The 18,705-nt window shown below is 41.6% G+C and overlaps 1 protein-coding gene across 1 annotated transcript in view; it reads left to right on the plus strand.

Annotated features, from left to right (window-relative positions):
• LOC308118552 (aryl hydrocarbon receptor-like) overlaps positions 1-17,947 on the plus strand; it is a 49,192-nt gene extending 31,245 nt beyond the window's left edge. The window contains exons 6-11 of the mRNA XM_080478010.1: positions 3,686-3,819; positions 3,983-4,185; positions 7,337-7,446; positions 9,916-10,057; positions 11,095-12,700; positions 16,486-17,947. Of these exons, the coding sequence (XP_080334136.1) occupies positions 3,686-3,819; positions 3,983-4,185; positions 7,337-7,446; positions 9,916-10,057; positions 11,095-12,700; positions 16,486-16,635 (2,345 nt within the window). The 3' untranslated portion in view covers positions 16,636-17,947. The remainder of the gene's footprint in view (positions 1-3,685; positions 3,820-3,982; positions 4,186-7,336; positions 7,447-9,915; positions 10,058-11,094; positions 12,701-16,485) is intronic.
• Positions 17,948-18,705: the final 758 nt, after the last annotated feature.

Genomic DNA, 18,705 nt, shown 5'->3' on the forward strand with positions numbered 1-18,705 from the left:
AAAAGTGATATTATACAATTTTTCATTCAGATTTCGAGCAGTTTAGTCCTAGTCCTGGTTTAACCCTGACACATGTAAGGTGCATCAACTGTGGACAGGATAATCCAAGAGAAATTCGAGATTTAAAGAAACACAGATTATAGTATGATAAACATTTTTCTCCTTGTTAAAATGCAAATATGAGACATTCCTCTGTTTGTCTCACATATGGCGACAAAACCACGTTTAAACCGGCTCTAAATCATTAAAGTTAGACACATTGAATCTCTACAGGATTATCTAAAAGAGGCTAAAGATTTAACTAAATTTCACATTTCACAAACAAAATCTGTGTATTTTGACGTTTCTGCATGGAATCATTAGCATGTTAGATCCAGATCCAGGGGGGCTGAACATTGATTAAAGCAGAGTTTAGGATTCTTTTTGTATTTTTTTGTTGCAAAACAAAACAAAATGTAAACAACTTGTGTCATCTTCACTGGGATAGGCAGAGAAAAGTCTGTTCTGGGAAACGTGTGGTATCATAGATCAGACGTTGGGCTGCATGAAGCAATGAAGCTTCTTAATTGACCCTTTTAATGTTGAAATCATTGACTAACTCCAGAGCTAACAGATTGTTTTGTTTTTTCCCCTGACTCCATTACAGACTAGTGAAATCTGTACGAACCAGAAGTTCTGCCAGAATGAAGCATCATGTGAATGAAGCCATTTCTGTCTGCACACACTCGCACTCACACTCTCACACACACACACACACACACACACACACACACACACACACACACACACACACACACACACACACACACACACACACACGCAGCGACATGAGTATCAGCTGGTTAAGTACACACAGTTTAGGCTCTAAGCTGTAAGACCAGCCTCAGGTCACGTCACATGACCCTGTAATCTTCACTCTGGCTTATGAGGTGAAGTGGTCCCAGATCTGTATTTGGGTTGTAAGATGCTTATATTTGTGTGTGTGTGTGTGTGTGTGTGTGTGTGTGTGTGTGTGTGTGTGTGTGTGTGTGTGTGTGTGTGTGTGTGTGTGTGTGTGTGTGTGTGTGTGTTTAGGCTAAGACCGCAGCTCTGACACAAATAATGCAGTCCTGTTTGGTTCCCATTCTCCTCTTTAACTCAGGCTGTGGTTGAGTCGACTCCAAACTCAGTGACATCAGTGTTTCTCTGGGGGGAAAACAACGTTGAGGTGCAGGACGACGGGGTTGTTGTAACAATCAACCCCCAGCAGATTCAGTAGCTGCTTCGAATCCTCACGTCCTAAGGTTTTTTTGGGACCTTGAATCTTTGAGGCGGAGATCAGATGTTTGTAATTAATTCAAAACAAAAAAATTATCAATAAGTTTAATAACTGGAGCGATCAAAAGTGAAGGTGATGTTCATCTCCTTCAACACGTAGTGACACATCAGATTTTTTGCAGGGACCTAACGCAACCTCTATCAGACTGCCATATGAACGTGATCGGACCCGAGGGGTTCGGGCCCCAGAGCGCAGTAGACGCTGTTGACAGACGCAAATATGGACGACACGCCGGTCCAAACAATGTAAAACCCACACACTTTAATAAAAACCAGCTGTAATGTCAGTCTGTCAAGGAGTCATGTTAAAACCCTAAAGCTATTATATGTGTAATAAAAAAACACGTCATAAACACAGAAATGCATGACATAAACAAAGTTAAAAGGCAAGAGAATTTGGCTCCCCAATTGGGGGATACACGCCATATCTGGCAACACAGGTCAGCATGCGTAGATTAATTTTCAACTGTTTTTTAAATAACAAATTCTAGACAACATGAGGAGGGAACGAAGAAGAAAGAATTAAGAAAAAACAGAGCTCAGCTTTTAACAGTTTTAAACATTCTGGCAGAGCCGCTTCCTCCAGCTCTTATCCGTGACGTCATTGACGGAACTGTCGTGTCTAGAAAAATATCAGAATTGGTACCACATATGATGTAAGCCTGGGCGTGAAAAAAATTGGGATTGAAACTTTCACACGACCACAAAACAGGTCGGATATGAGTCACTTGTGAGTAAAAAAAAAAAATCAAACTCTGTAAAGCAGTGTTTTGACTTTTAAACTCCACAGCAAATTCCTCGCTTCAAACGTTTTAGTAATAAAAGAGAACGTTTGTGTCCGAGCCGCGATGTTGCTCCTTGTTTTAACTGTAGGAGCTGACAGCGTTTAGTGATGCGTTCACGTGCCTCACGTAACCCCTACCGTGCTACGTGCTACATGCTAACGAGCTTCAGGGCTCACACAATAGCGACGTTACATGCTAAACATGATTAAAATGTGACTGATACAGGCATTAGTGAGCTGGAACGTGCATGCGCAGCACATGGCAGCGCCGACGTCTCTGCAGTGTGTCACAGAGATACTTTGGCCCGGATGGTTGGCACAGCAGGACGTCATTTTGTTCGGCAGGATCCCAGAGTGCCGAACTTTCTTCTTGTACTTCTGGAGGATGAATCGGCCTGAAGACCGTGTTTACAAGAAAACAATCACTCAATCACATTGTCTCTAGGAACATTTAGTAAACCTCTTCCTGAGGACCTCAGAAGTCTGGATGTTTCATATTGTACAAGTAAATCTGACATGTATTTCGGCCCGAGACCATTCAATGCTTTACAGACCAGAAGTATAATTTTGAAGTGGATCCTGTGACACGCAGGCAGCAAGTGCAGAGTTTGAAGCTGAGGCGTAATGTGCTCCACCCTGTTTGTGTTTCTGATGACTCAGGATGAGCTGCAGCTGTTCAACAGTTCTGTAAACACTAATCAATCAGTTACAATAATCCAGCCTGCTGAAAATAAAGTTTCTCTGAGCCACGTTTACACATACCAGGTTTTTACAAAAGCAGTTATTTCCCCCTCTATGTTTACCAAAAAATCCTGATTGAAAAGGACGTGCATAAACACCTGGTTCAGAGCTGCTATGAGCAGCCAAACCTGTAGGGGGCAGTGTAATGGGAAGCATGAAGCCATAATAGCCAATCAGAATCCTGGGGAAAAAACACCACGTCACAATTCGTGGCGTAAATCTCGGCCTACCCTCCTTTAGATGCAGACAGAGACACAGAGTTGATCCAGATTTCCACTGAGGCCCGACTTTTAAAAAATCATTGTTTGTGGTGAGTTGTAGCTGTGTTTATGTGTAAATGCACGGCCCACTGTAGAGAAATATCGCAGTTTTTTTAAATACCCGGGTACGTGTAAACGTGGCCTGAATCTTGTTCAGTCAGAAATCCTTTAATTCAGATGGCAGTAAGCCGATTTCTTTATTGTCTTAATGTGTTTGTTAAATTTCAAGTTCCATAATTGCATCAAGATTCCTGCTTGATTTCTTAGTTTTTTTGTTTGTTTTTTGTTTTGTTGTTTCTCTAAACAAAGAAACAAAGAAAGAAAAAAAAAGATTCCTGCTTGATTTGTTGTCTTGACACTGAGTCAAGATGAGCGCTGACTTTTAACCTTTAATCTTTGGGGCCAAAAACAATCCCCTCTGTTGATGGAACTGAGCTAATTACCAGTTCAAACAGAGAAACAAAATATGAAATAATGCTCGTGGGGTATTTCTTTCATAGTAATTCCAGCCTGGTTGTGGTGCACAGACCTCCAGGCGAGAAGTTTGACCTCGCTGTGTGTCTCTGATGTTATTTAACCCAAGACATGGAGCCTGACAGCAGCTCGTCTCTGGTCACCTACAAGCCTGAACAGCTTCCCCCGGAGAACTCGTCCTTCTTGGAGAGGAGCTTCATGTGCCGCTTCCGCTGCCTCCTGGACAACTCGTCTGGCTTCCTGGTGGGTAACACACACTAGTAGAGACAAAAGCCATGAAGATCAATGAAAATGTGGATGAATCCTACTTAAATTGTAGATCCAGAAAGTGACCAAAGTTTAATGCAGTAATAACTGAGGATTATATGGCGATGACTGAAGCTTCTCTGATGTGAACACGCTTCAGGCTCTGAACATCCAGGGCCGGCTCAAGTTTCTGCACGGACAGAACCAGAGGCAGGAAAATGGAGGGAAGGCCCCCCCGCAGCTTGCACTGTTCGCCATCGCCACGCCTCTGCAGCCCCCGTCCATCCTCGAGATCCGGACCAAGAACATGATCTTCAGAACCAAACACAAGCTGGACTTCACACCGCTGGCCTGCGATGCAAAGTAACAACCCTTTTTTCTTGCTTCATTTATCAGATTTACGATCTTTTTGTAAGTGCTGAGCCCGGTTTGGTGGAACTCACCGTCAAAACATTAGAGATTGGATTGAAGTTATTTGGTGTTTGTGCGGACAATTAAACATTAGATCAAAAAATAGAACAGAAATGGGAAAAACACAAAGAAAACAGAAGAAATGACATACACAGTGCAATTTGTGGTGGCTGATGTTTTCAGTTGTGCATTTTTGGCAAGTCTCCAGCACTGTAACATACAGGTATGGCTTTTCAGTGACATATTGCACCTAAAGTAAGATGATGTGGATTATAAAACAAGCCTTCACTTCCACAAGGCTGGTTGTTCAGATAAAAAGCAGATTACATTCATACATATTTGGAAAAGACATGGACTCTTGCGTGGACTTATGGTTTTGTGCATACACACACTTCATAGTGCAGTTTTGCAAAACCTCTCAAGTCATTCCTCCTCAGCGTTACCAACATTAGTGATGTGCTCTGATGTGACTGCACAGCCCACAGTGAGTTTGACCACACGGACTTGCTCTGGATGGATGAGGGAGCATCACCTTTTGTTGAACACAGTAAATGTAGAATGATGCATGCTCTCATGTTCGAGTCTCCAAAGAACCAGGAAAAGATGTAGGATTTGTGGCTCGCTGCCCCCCCCTAACAATAACCTCTAAGAGGATTTGGAAAGTAGCCAAATTTAGCAAGAAAGTTGGCAAAACATTCAGTTTTCTATACAGTCTACAGTATCCTGAAAGCATTACTGTTGGAGATCTTATGCTGGTTTCTCTCCACCTATTGTTGCTCTCATACTCCTCCCTCAATGTGTTATCTTCCGGGCTTCTCTTTCCCCCATGACGACCACTAAATCCCTAAGTTCACACCGGACATTTGACCAGCTCAGTCCACCGATCTCATTCAGCAGGTTCCAGGAGCTGAACAGTGGACAGTGGAGCTGCTGTGTCTGTGTGAGCTGCCCTGGCTCCGCCCACACATGCCCATCTTGGGAAGAGGAGGAAGTACTTCCTCTCATGGTGCCATGCGCTAGAGCAAAGCTACCTAATTGTGGGAGGAGTCAAAGGGAGGGCCTACCTTGATTGGGAGTGGCTAAATGACACTATATAGGGTTTGATTTCTGATTGGCTCGCTGGAACAACACACTTTTTAAAAACTGAAACAAGCCAGGGAGAGAGAGGACAGACTGTCTTCACTTCTGGGGCATCTGGGGGCAATTATTACTGTTGGAAAATTATTAGAAAATGAATTTTGCATAATATAACCCCTGTAAAGGTCGAATACAAGTAAGAGTACTAACCTTTAGCCACTTGCAGATACCGACAACCAATACAGCCGAATTTATAGTCCATATGCAAATGATATGTGAAGGCCGTGTGTCGCTGCAAACCACTTTGGTTGGTTATTAGCATTAAATTAATGTAAGTAATAGATTATTGAAAGTAATAAATCACTCGAAGTAATTTATGAGAAATTGAAATTATTAATGGAAGTAAACAGTCATTTACTCATTAACAACTCCTAAAGTAATTGAGTAATTACTTAAAAGTTAATACATTATCAAAAATAATTTATTAATGAAAAATTATTAATTTGAATAAATGTATTATTTATCTATTAATAATAAAAGGGGGGGGCACCACCAGATAAAGTGGAAATAGCTAATACCAAAATATTAGTCTAGTTTGTAAAAAGGTTTATTTAAGTTAGTTAATATTTCTGTGTAAAAATATAACAGTCTAAAATAAAAGGGAAGGTGTGAGATCCGAGCACAGACTGTTACAAACCGGTGAAACACATCGCATGTTAGCTTCACGCTAATCTAACAGTTGCTGCCCAGACAAAGCTCTTACTGTTTGGTTGTGCTGTGCTGGACAGCACCGTCCGTGGGGTGGTGCAGTTCTGTGAGGCAGTGGTAACTGGTTGTTACCGGGTCTGAATTCAGCGCCGTGAACTCAGAGGCCTGGCGTCAGTTGCAGGAGTGGACAGCGAGGCAGTTGAACGTGGGGGCGGGGGAAGACGCCGGCTCGTGTCTAAAGAATCCCCCAAAAAAAGGAAAAGGGAAAAGAGGAGAAGTAGTCCAAACTGTGTCCTGCTCGTCCACCAGGCTGAACTGGGTTTGGACCTATGGGTCCACTTTTGTGCTCTCTCTTCCGTCCCGAGGTGGCAGGGACGTGCGTTTCTCTCGGAGGTCGGATTGAGAAGCAGGGGGCATTTGGTAGGAAGAGAGTCTCACCAAGTTGAATTTTGGACCCCTGTGGTGTCCGGGTCGGGTTTGACCATCTCCATTGGTCACCAACCTGGGGGTTGGAGACTTCCTGCTGTTTTATGCCCTGTTCATTGTTCCTGGTGTTTCTCCTCTGTCCGAGAAAATATTGCAGGAGTTGAATGGAATCTTAAGGCCCAACACACTGCGCACTGTAGAATATAGACCGAGGGACCGAGCTCACTGTGTGCCGCCACACGCTCTAGCTCACTGTTAATGCGAGTATCAGTCATACTTTAATACGTTAATATACTGAGCAACATTGGGCTAACTCTGCTGGTCCAAATGGGACTGGTGAGTAAGTTGCTGGTGTTGTACCAACTATCTTTCTAGTATGAGCACTCCGTGCAGTATCACACACGATACTGGTAACTAACCGATAACTAAAGCTTTCCTTCATGGCTGGTATGCTATTCTGTATAGCTGTATTTCATGTTTTTCTCCTGACTGTTATATTTACCTCTTGTTGCTGCGTCTTGGCCATGTTGTAAACCAGTTCTCACTTGACCTCCCTGGTTAAAGGAGGGTTATTAATAAGCATGACGGTAGTGCTTGTATTTGCGATACTCCCAGTACTTTTACACTGAAACAGTGTGTTATTCTACAAACTGTGCAGTTGAATCGCCACACAGTGTTGGCTTCATTAAGGCATGAACTTCACTGAAGAAAAGAAAATGACGTTTCTGGATTTAGAGTAACACCTATAGACTGCTTTCATATTGCAGCACGCTGCATTAAAAAAAACGAATGTGTTCGATGTGTTTTCTACAGTAAATCACTGTATGGAGTGAACGCTGGTGTTAAAGGCGGATGTTTGTGTGTGTGTGTGTGTGTGTGTGTGTGTGTGTAGGGGGAAGATCGTCCTGGGCTACACGGAGGCTGAGCTGCGGGTCCGAGGCTCCGGCTATCAGTTCATCCATGCAGCGGATATGTTATACTGTGCAGAGAACCACGTGAGAAGTAAGTACAGTCGAGACGCCCTGGCAGCTCAGGGGTTAACACACTATCTCTAACCTCCAGAACGAGCCTGAATAGAAACCTCTGTGTCCCGTCTGTTTCCCGCATTCCCTCCCCTGCTGCAGTGTAATAAAAACCTGTAAATATTTTCCACTTGAAACATTGTTGTGTAAAAGAGGCCTAAAACTGTGTTTTCTTAAATGTTTGTTTCATTAGTTCTACTTGAATGTCATTCTCCTGCTTATACCTATTTATTTTTAATACTAACATTTCATTCTTAATTCTTACTAATTGTATTCCTAGTTTTCTTCATTGACTTGCTGCTGTTGCAATAAGTTTATGGTACAATATGTACTGTCAAACTCAAGGGCAGAGGTCAGCATGGTCACTGAGATGATAATCTAGCTGGTTTGTCTAAATTTAGCCTTGTCAAAATTAACACATTAAACACATATCAACAAACATATCAAATACACACACTCATTTTTCTACCCCAGTGTTTTAAATTATTATTTATATCCCAGGTTATTCTGCTAAATAATACAGAGCATTGTATATTGTTATATATTATGGTAAATTCAGATTATAAGTTTTATATTTGTATGTTTTTGAGCTGTCAAAGTCTTATTGTACTCTGTATAGTGACCAATAATTACATTTAGTGGTTAAATGAATAATTATTATTGATTCATACAGCAATTGGTATGTTAATGTAAACGCTGTGCAACAACAGAAAGATGCTCATATCAGCTAAAGCGAGGAATAAAGTAGAAGTTGATGTTTCAGTGTGTAGACACAGTGCGGGATAATCCACCCAAAGTGTGTGTGTGTGTGTGTGTGTGTGTGTGTGTGTGTGTGTGTGTGTGTGTGTGTGTGTGTGTGTGTGTGTGTGTGTGTGTGTGTGTGTGTGTGCTCTTCGACACAAACATGCTGCTGTTTCAGCCTCAGGCTTGTCGTTTGAAAAAGAAAAAAAAAGTTGAGGAGGTCCGGTCCAACATGGTCAGAGAGTTCAGACAGCTTTCGTAAGTAAATCCCGCTGGATTAGGGAGCAGATTGAGCAAAGCTGCAGAGCTGCCAGAGCAAAGGATCGGACCCAACAAATCCACGGCAGGAGCAGAGCATCACTGATGATCCACAGAGCAGCAGCAGCGCGTCGGAAGCATCAGTGACAGATCAGCAGCTCAACCACAAACTCTCAGAAGATGAATGGGAACAATAGAACGTATTTATCCAAGGAAGTTTTTTAACGGATCAAATCCGAAGATCAAAGTTTTAGAAAAGCAAACACAGCTTGTTTATTGAGCTGGTGTGACTTCATTATTTCTTCTTTGCTTCTTCAATCCATCAAATTTAAAGCTACAAATATTATTTCATCAATTGTAATGGCTTAACGTTAAAAAGGAATCTATAATAAATGTTTAAGAATGACAAAATTATATAAATAATTAGAATTCAGCTATTAAAGCTACACAGTTTGATATTAAAAATCATAAATGTAAGAAATGTAAAATAAGAGACCTTTGTTGAGGTTTTAACATTTAAAAAAGAACAATCATAATGTGATGAGCTACAGTTAATACTTTAACTTTAATAAGTAAAGTTATTACACCCTAAAGTTAGATTCCTAAAGTTATTCTGCCTATAAAGTTTGTCATATCTTTAAAAATACAGAAAACTCGAGGAAGGGAGGATATTATGTATAAAATACATGTACTCATATACAATATATTCTATACATATAGTATATGAATACAATTTTCATTATTCCCTGATCATTTCTTAAAACTACACTCTCAAAGCCAAAGCAACACGATTAAATCAAAGTGACTTAATTGGTTTTATCATTTTCCCCTTTTTGACACAATGTCTCCCTAAATCAGAACCATGAATTTTAACACGAGCATAAAAAGGTAAAAGGGAGGGAAATCTGCCTTTTTCCAGGAAGAAACCTGGGAGAACCAGACGTAGAGGTGAAGCGATTGGTGTTAAAGTTACAGACTGTTGACATTAATTAGAAAACGAATCCACTGCAGACTGGATGGGACGGGAGGCACAACCGAGATACAGCCGAGCAGAGACAAACACAAAGCATCCAGGAGAAACAGGCTCGCCGTATTCTAAACCTGTAGCAGCTTAACTAAAAAACCTCCAGGCTCACCTGTTCACCTTGTCAAATGGAAAGTTTTAACAAGATGTAAAGGCCCCGGTTATATTGACAAGTCAACGCTTTGAAAACGCGGAAACAGCAGAAATGCTGGAAACGATGGAGGACAAGGACAAGTTGGTTATTTTTGTAATGAGATCACAAACACATGGCCGCCGAGAACGATACGCTATAAACATTAACAGCAGCGAGTACACAGGCATTCCTAAGGATAGACGATGAAGTGGTTTATCCATTCCGAGTGACTCTCGACTATAAAACTACAACAGTTCACTGGATTTATTGGTGCTTCTGTTTCCTCCGCGCAGTGATGAAGACTGGAGAAAGCGGTCTGACTGTGTTCAGGCTCCTCACCAAGGAGAACCGCTGGAAATGGGTCCAGGCCAACGCCCGGCTGGTCTACAAGACCGGAAAACCCGACTACATCATCGCCACCCAGAGGCCTCTGTTGTATGTTTCTGTGTCTGCATGTGGTTTTGTAAAGTGACTGAAAGCCGTAGCTGTGGTGAAGAACCAGAAAAAACAGACACGCGTCTTAATTCACTTCTTGTTTAAAGACCAAAGATATACTGTATTCAAAAGTAATGTAAAGATTTTGCTGTTGGAACCCAAAAATACTGTGGAATCAATAAATTCTTGAGAAGTATACTATTGTCCATTATAAAATCATACATTTTGATGAATACACAATTTTTAAAGAAATATAATATAAAGAATTGAACTTATATTAACAAAATCACTTAATGTGACAAATCAATTTTTTTTAAAAGTTAATAAAATTGACAGAAGAAAGCATTTGTTTGAGAGAAAATTTGAAATGAAAGATCTCAGTGAAAAAGTGAGAAAAAAAATAGTAAAATTCCTGGAAAATGTTAAACTCAGGGTGATCAATTGTTTATTCATAAAAAGTAAGTGAAAATCGACTCAAGTCAAAACGTTTGAGGTTATATAGTTAAAAGCAGACATATCTTATACTAACCTAAACTTTCTTTTAAATGATATCAGATATTATATTTATCTATATATTTATTTATTTATATATATTTTTTGCTTCTGATAGCTTTACAATAAAATATTTGTAATGTAAATTGTACATTTAAAGGCATAATACCAACATTTTCAACTTGGGTTGAAATTGATCTCTATGAATACATTTACAATATTCACCTCAAATTTCTCAAATTTCATAGCAAATAAATCCCAGTAATCCCAGATCAGATTAATAATGATTTTGTTTTCTTTCTTTCTGTCTCCTGCTTAACTACACATTTATTTTGAGTTCATCATAGATGTGAGCAGTGATATTTGTGAGTAACTACGTGTTTAGAGCAGCGAGTCATTGCTCATCATGTTTCATTCTGATTTATTCAAGAACCTTCCTGAAATGAGGCTTTCTGCTTTCACAAGATATTTAGAATCAAGCTGCACACTGGTCAGCTGTAAATACTTTGGTCTCCAGATGATCATCGTGTTTTCTGTTTGTGCAGAGATGAAGAAGGAGGGGAACATTTGCGTAAACGCTCCATGCATCTTCCCTTCACGTACGCCACCGGGGAAGCCCTACTGTACCAGTCCAACCACCCCATCGCCGGCTTCAGAGACGGGACCCACGAGAGAAACGGCAGCAAGTCGAAGAAGAGCCGGACCGACAGGCTGGTGAGGGATGGGCTGGACCCCGGCTCCCTGCTGGGGGCACTCATGAGTCAGGACGAGTCGGTGTACGTCTGCCAGCCGGCCATGGAGCCGAAGATGTCGTTCCACAGCAGCTTTTTCGGGGAGCAGATGGAGCTCTCCAACTCGGAGTCCTCCGGACTGCGTGGGAGCTGGGACGGGCCGGCCAACGGGGTGTTGGGAGGTCCGGGCGTGACGGAGCCCGGCAACAGCTTTGACCCGCTGCTGGCCACCCTGGATTCCCTCTCTTTGGAGGGCCAGGGGGTCGTGGACACGGACGACGACGGCGGCTGTTCCAACGGTGAGCTCTTTGGCGCTCTGGAGGGGCTCGGACTGAGCGCAGAGGACCTGGAGCTGCTGCTTCTCGATGAACGGATGATCCGTGTGGAGATGGACCCTGAACGTGTGCCCACACTGGACGACCTGCTGACCAACGATGAGATCCTCTCGTACATCTACGACTCCATCGAAGGAAAGACAGACTCCGCAGAGCTGGGAGGACAGGCCCCTCCTGGTACCATCTCAGTCACCTCCTCCACTGTTACCCTACCTGAGAGTAATCATTCGTCCAACACTTCAGCCCCGATGCGCTTTCCTCACTGTAAGCCGCTCGTGGTGGGACAGGCCCCCATCGTCCAGCTGTCACAGCAGATGCAGCAGCATCTCAGCATGCGTTCCAGTAAAGCGGCACACAACTGGAGTCAGCAGAACGACCACTTGACAATGGTTAACGGAGATCTGCTGGAGCAGAATGAGCCGATTCCTGACAGACAGTGGACAGCACAGGGCATCCTGACCACTGCAGGGATCCAGCTTGGACACTTTAGCACCCAACAAACTGTTTTTAGTAACAAGACCTTAGAGATGGACGGCGAGCTTCATCCGCAGCATCAGCACTACCTTCAGCAGCAGAACCAGCTCTCCCAGCAGTGCCATCCCAAACCCAAGGCAGCCAACCTCAACGCACTGTGCAGTGGATCCAACATAGACCAGCCTCCTGAAACCACTCAGTGGCAGGACTTTGAATTTAGCGGGAGTTTGGGCAGCGGCCTCGATAACAGCCAAAAACCTCTCGCAAACCCCTCGCTGGAGTCTTGCATGGATTACAGCATGCCCAGCATTGACAATGGAGACTACACGATAAGTGGAGGACGTGGTTTGTTCGAGAGGAGTGGCCAGCAGCAGCAGCAGCAGCAGCAGTTGGGGGTGGAGACCGCTGTTGCATCCTTCCAGGGGATGAACCACAAACGGCAGCAGGATCAGATCCCGGTGCCCTTAGCGCAGGTCATCTCCAGCCTGTCGCAGTGCCCGCCCACCAGCACCTCGCTGGAGCAGATCCTCGGAGTCAGCAAGCCCCGCCAGCAGATGGAGCACTACGGCATCGTAACCTCTGAGATCCCACACAATCCCCCCCGCAGCAAGGTGAGGCCCCCGGGACGCTGACACCACGAGCTTAGGATCAACAAGTTCCAGGAAGGATAAATCATTTACATCACGATTACCATGACAGCGATGACGTGTTGTCACTATTGCAACAACACACCATCAGTAGGGTAAAACTGAATGAATCAATACATTTCACAACATTTTGTGTGTCCGTTGACACGACAATGGTGCTCACAGCCACTGATAACACATCTTTTTGAGAACAGTCAGAGGAAACGCTGCTCCTTGTCAGGCACACAGCAGCTGTAGTAAATTCATTGTTTTCCTCCAGAGTGTCAGGACTCCCAGTCCATATTCTCCTGGGACTTGGTACTTTTATTTTGACAGTCACCTGGAATAACAATCCACCTGAAATTTGTGTGAAAACCAGCGAAAACGATGTGTTTTCACTCAGAATGTTGTCGTGTCAACCGGCCCTGAGTTAGGTCTTCATCTTTTTCTCTACAGCAAAGTGTCTAACTTTTAAAGTCAACCAAGATCTCAGATGAAACAGAGAATACTTTCACACACTGACACAAATACAGCCTGAGAAAACATGACGCCAATGTTGTGCTTTAATTCCGTTTATAAAGTCTTACAACAAGAGAGGTATATTTCTGATATCTGTGAGTTGTAATTCATCCTCTTAGTCTCTCAGGAGATGTTGAGTTCATGTTGTCATGACCCAGTCGCATGAGCGTCTTCATGAACTTCAGTGGTCTGGTTTTAATTTAGAAAGTCATCAACAATCAGTAGGAACAAAATTACAAATGAAAGGGAGAGAAGAGACCCAGCGAGTCCAACTGGACTGTTTATTTTAATTCCAGGACAGAATCCAGGCACAGATGCTCTGAAACATCAGCTCAGTCTGCACTGGTGGGCTTAAAGACGCAGAATCCCCCACCCCCACCCACTGCCTGCAGTTTGCCACCAGGACCATTCGCCCAAACAATACTAGAAATATTGAATACTTTGCAAGTAATTAGAGTAAAAGCTTCTGTATGGCTCAAACGTCATGTACCTTCACCAGTCTTCAGTTACTGGTACCGACGGAGCAATTTCAGACAGTAATCATGAGAAAGTGTGAACCTTTGGTACTCGGATCACCTTCAAGCACAGATGATCTGAATGAGACTCGGAAACAAATACAAACATATCAATGAGGCTGTCGCAGTGTTGTTCAAGTTTACAAAAATCTTAACAAAATTCATACCCCAGGGATAAACAGAAAAGAGATTTGTGAACTTTCCCTGAGAGAAAAGCAACCTGAGTAATGTGTTCACTGCACGATGATCCTCTTCAATGATTCTTCAAGACGAAGAATTTAGACACTCAAAACAAAAACAGAATGAAAGAGGATATTGTGGATTTTCATTATATGATATTACATTACATTATATTGCTTGGAAGTAATAACATTCTCCACACAGTCGCAGATGATCATTACACACTCAACCTTCTGTGTAGATCAGGGCGTCAAACACCGTTTAGTTCAGGGGCCCCATACGACCCCATTTCACCTTGAATGGGCCGGACCGGTAAAATTCTGCCATAATAACCTTTACATTTTTACTTGAAAGTGCTTTTTTCTGTTATGGTGCAACGTATACGTGATTAAAACCAAACAATTACTACAAAAAATGACTACACTGTCATTTTAAAGAAAACTTCTGGTGCAAAATACAGTGAAACGCCTAAAGGTCCTTGTTTGGCTGCCCTGGTTTAGAAGAAAAGTAAAAATTGTTCGATTGGAGGACTGAATGCTGCTTTGTGTTGCTGCTGCTTATCTTCTTGAGTTTCAAACCTGCACAAGCTTCAGTGACGGACTGCATGAATTGTTTCTTGAATTGCATCTTGAGACCAAAGACTCAGTGAGGACGGATTGTGTTGAGACTGTTGAGGATCTGATCGAGCGCCGTACACCCAAAGAAGGGACAATTAAGTTTCCTAAGGCCTTTAGTTTCTTTATACGTATTTTCTCTTTCTTCTCTTCAGGCAGGAAGTTTGTCACAACATACCTTTGACATGCTTCGGATTCTGCCCACTTCATCATAAAATCATAAAATCTGAAAGAAGATGAGGTTTCTGATGGAGACGGGAGAATCTGGTCAAAGAAGGGACACCTTGTTTTAGTCAAAGACACAACCTGTTTACTCTTAGAACCACAACGGCGCTCAAACAGGCAACCTCCGAGGTCCGCAGTTCAAACTTCTGACCAATCAACCAACAAAGAGTCGAATAAATACGATATTAGTTCAAAACTAAACTCTCTTTTATCATTTCAAGGTTGCTTTTCATCAGACAACTGCTTCACACTGATCAATGCAATTTCTAAAAGTTTATTAATCATCTTTCATGTATTATTTCATTGGTAATCCAAGAATAATAGTAATTTTAAGCACATGTGAAAATAGAATTTATTGAAACTACTCTGAATGACTATAATTCTGAGTTTCATTCATCCAAAGCAATAATCTGCCTGGAACAACTTTAAATCATATAAAACCCAAATTAGCTTTTTGTAGTTCATTTTCTGAAACTTGTATTTCTTCCCCAACCACGGCAGACGTCACTATCTTGCGCCGCCGTCGCATTATTATGACGTCACTAAGTGAAAGTGCTGTCCGTCTGCCACACTAACGTGATCGCCTTTCACTAACTCCTTTATGAAGCCTCATAACACCTTTCCTTAACTCCTTTAGGAAGCCTCCTAACACCTTTCCTTAACTCCTTTAGGAAGCCTCCTAACATGTAAAGTCGATAGTTAAGGAGTTAGGAGGGACAATTCAGACGTACCCTCTGTCTGCTTCAAATCCACTTTACCCATCTGTGACTGTCAGTGGCCTCTAGTGGTGATTCTGATTATTGCAATGGTTGAATTCCACGACTCAACAGGAGGAAGGAGGATTTATGAGAGAAAACTTAGTCTGAAACGTAAGAGATGCACTGACTCTTCAGACAACAGCAGCTAATCTGATCTACGTTCAGAGTTTCAGGCAGAGGTGTTGCCTGTAGGAAAGCTAAGCTATTACCCAGAACCCCAGGGAACAACCTGTTCGACCAGAATTCCTTTTATTTGAAGGTGACTAAACAAGCGAAAGCATCCTAAGCAGCATATAAGATCATTAACTGTCCTCTCCCTTGCCTGATGGACATTTCTACCTTCTGACGCCTGAACAGAGAATTAAACATCAGCAAGGACAGCTCACACCCCGCCGCCCATCAGTGTGACCTGCTGGCGTGAAAATAGCAGCTATCTAATTTTATTATACATGTATAATGACAATAAAGTCTGTTCTATTCTATTCTAGTCTAGTCTAGTCTATTCTATTCTAGTCTAGTCTAGTCTATTGACTCAGAACTCAGATGTGAAAAGACAAAAAGTAGGTCCCGAAATAATGTTGTTCTTCTTCTTCTTCTTCTTCTTCTTCTTCTTCTTCTTCTTCTTCTTCTTCTTCTTCTTCTTCTTCTTATTATTATTATTATTATTATTATTATTATTATTATTATCATTATTATTAACATTATTATTATTAATATTATTAATATTATTAATATTGTATCATCGTCATTAATATTAATATCAATAATAGATTTAATTTGTACATTACATTTGTGAAACTGCCAAAGTGCTAAAATAACAAAATAAAGCTAAAAACAACAACAATGTAAAACAGTGATAAAAGTCAATAAGAACTGCAGAATAAAAATGGTTCTAGTACCTTTTTAAAAGATTCATGCAATAATAGACTGTAACATCTGGACTATTTTGTTGTTTGCAGATGGAGAACGGCTGCATCCTTAACAGCACCTACCCAGCAGGCTGCACTCTGCCTAACGGGAACAGCGCAGCGCCCCCTGCTGTTCAGATGTCCGTCCCCGAGACTTTGCCCAGCCTCCCCGAGCCGCCGGCCACCGGCTTCTACCTCTGACCGTCCGAGCGCTGTGACACACCAGAGAACACACAGTGACTGGAGCAGCCTTATTCATCCACACTCAGACTGAGCTGAAGAAGCGTAGGCCCACACCTTGGTTCTGCTTTTAGTTTTCTCTCTCTTTTTCTCTTCCTTGTTTTTTTGTTGTTTTGTTGTTTTGTTTTTGATGTTTGTGGAGGGACGGGGAGGGGATCAATGGGATGTACCTTGAGTCATTTTATCAAATGAGTTCTTTGTTTACAATAATGCAGTGAAGAGACGTGACGACGACTAATTCCCGTTCAGATACAACGTAAAGACTCAGACCATTTACCCGTGTTCCATCTACAGACGTGCATGTTTTAAAGACGTAACTTGGGTGTATTTACAACATGGTCAGAAGCACAAAGAAAAGGATTCAAACTGAGGACAGGCTGCTACAGACGGACTCAGCAGGGCTTTTTAGGGCAAAACTTCCACTAAAAGCTTGTTTTAGGCAGTGCGTGGTTCCAAATGATCACTCACCACATGTCAGAGTGACAACCAGCAGTTTTCAGTGACGTGAGGCCTGAAGTCCATGAAGACACTATTATATTCCTGCAATGGGAACGAGAAGATATATTATAGAGTATTTGTCCTGAAATTGTATTATCACATCATGGACCCTGGAGCAGATAAATATTGAGCGTCACTCTGACAACGAAGAAGAAACGAAGGCCTTTGCAGTGTGTTGAAGTGGAGCTGCATGTCATATTACAAACATTTGTCCATATTTAGTAGTATCCTAAGACCTGCTGTCAAAAACAAACCCAAAACACTCCGTGTATTACATATTTTCCGTAATGTGCATATTTCCTGCACCTCTTAGAGGAGGGATTTAAGAAAGTGAGGCGATTAAAGGTTCATCTTCCAGCACAAAAAACCCAGAATCTTAACCTGTTCCAGGGCTCTGCAACCTTTATGATTAACGTAGTCATCTTTGTCACTTTCCACCAAATCAAATGTAACTGGAGACACACATCTAACTTTTAAAATGAGGCTAAAACAGCTCCTAAAGTGTCATATGTAGTTTTAATATAAGAACATTAAGAACATTGTTGCATTCATCAAGCTTCAGTTACAATTTAGGAGCATTTCATTACATTTGACCTGTTTTTGTTCCTGATTTTAGAGGTTTTATCTTTCTTTTCCATCATTTTTTAGACCGTTTTGACCATTTTGGCTCTTTCTTTAAGCAGTTTTGTGGTATAATAAAATAAAATAATTTGGATCAGCCATGGTGACTGGAGAGAGAGGTGGGTGGAAGTGTCAGATTTGCAAAAGTAACTTTAAAAATTTAATTAAAAAAAAAACCTCTCTCTTGTTTTTTTTATAAAAGAGTTATAACAGGAGAAGAAGAGACTTAATTTCCAACCTCAAAACTGTTTTTTCTTACTCACTTTTTTTTAACATTACATCAAGAATATGGGACAAATGAGCCTCATCAGAAGATATTCTTCTTTACTGAGATGCACCTTGTGCACGCTGCACTCAAATCAGCTCAAAGTTGCAATCTGGCAGCATTTTCAGTAACAATTCATTCGTTTTCATGCATAAAGAAAGATGTTGTGGTTTCATTGTCTCCTGTAATCTGAGCAGATTTCCACTGGTTCATTTAGAAAAGCCTGAAGGTGTCTCAGCTCGGCGACAGTGGGTCAGTACTTTGAATTCATTATTTACACTTCAGAAGCAGTTTGAAGGATGTGAAATACGGGGGGTGTTTGCACTTCATGAATGTACTGGGGAAGTTGTGGAAATCGAGTCATCAGATGCAGTTTCTGTGTAGTTTTTTTGTTTTTTTAATGATTCTTCTGATTCTTTGCTTTGTATCTGAACGCAGCACGAAGAAGCTCCTGACGGGATTAATCCAGTCTTTTTATTTTTTAACATAAGAATGTAATGCTTCAGCTTTTAGTTTTAGTTTTTTTTTTGTTGTTGTTTTCTTTTAGTTAAAGCATTTTTTTTAATGAGATTATGAATCCTACATGTTTGGAAAAAAAAGTCTAGAATATTGAAATTATGGTGAGAAATATCCTGCACTTTATTTCA

The sequence above is a fragment of the Lipophrys pholis genome (assembly GCF_963383615.2).
Source record: "Lipophrys pholis genome assembly, chromosome: 13".
Lineage (NCBI taxonomy): Eukaryota > Metazoa > Chordata > Actinopteri > Blenniiformes > Blenniidae > Lipophrys > Lipophrys pholis.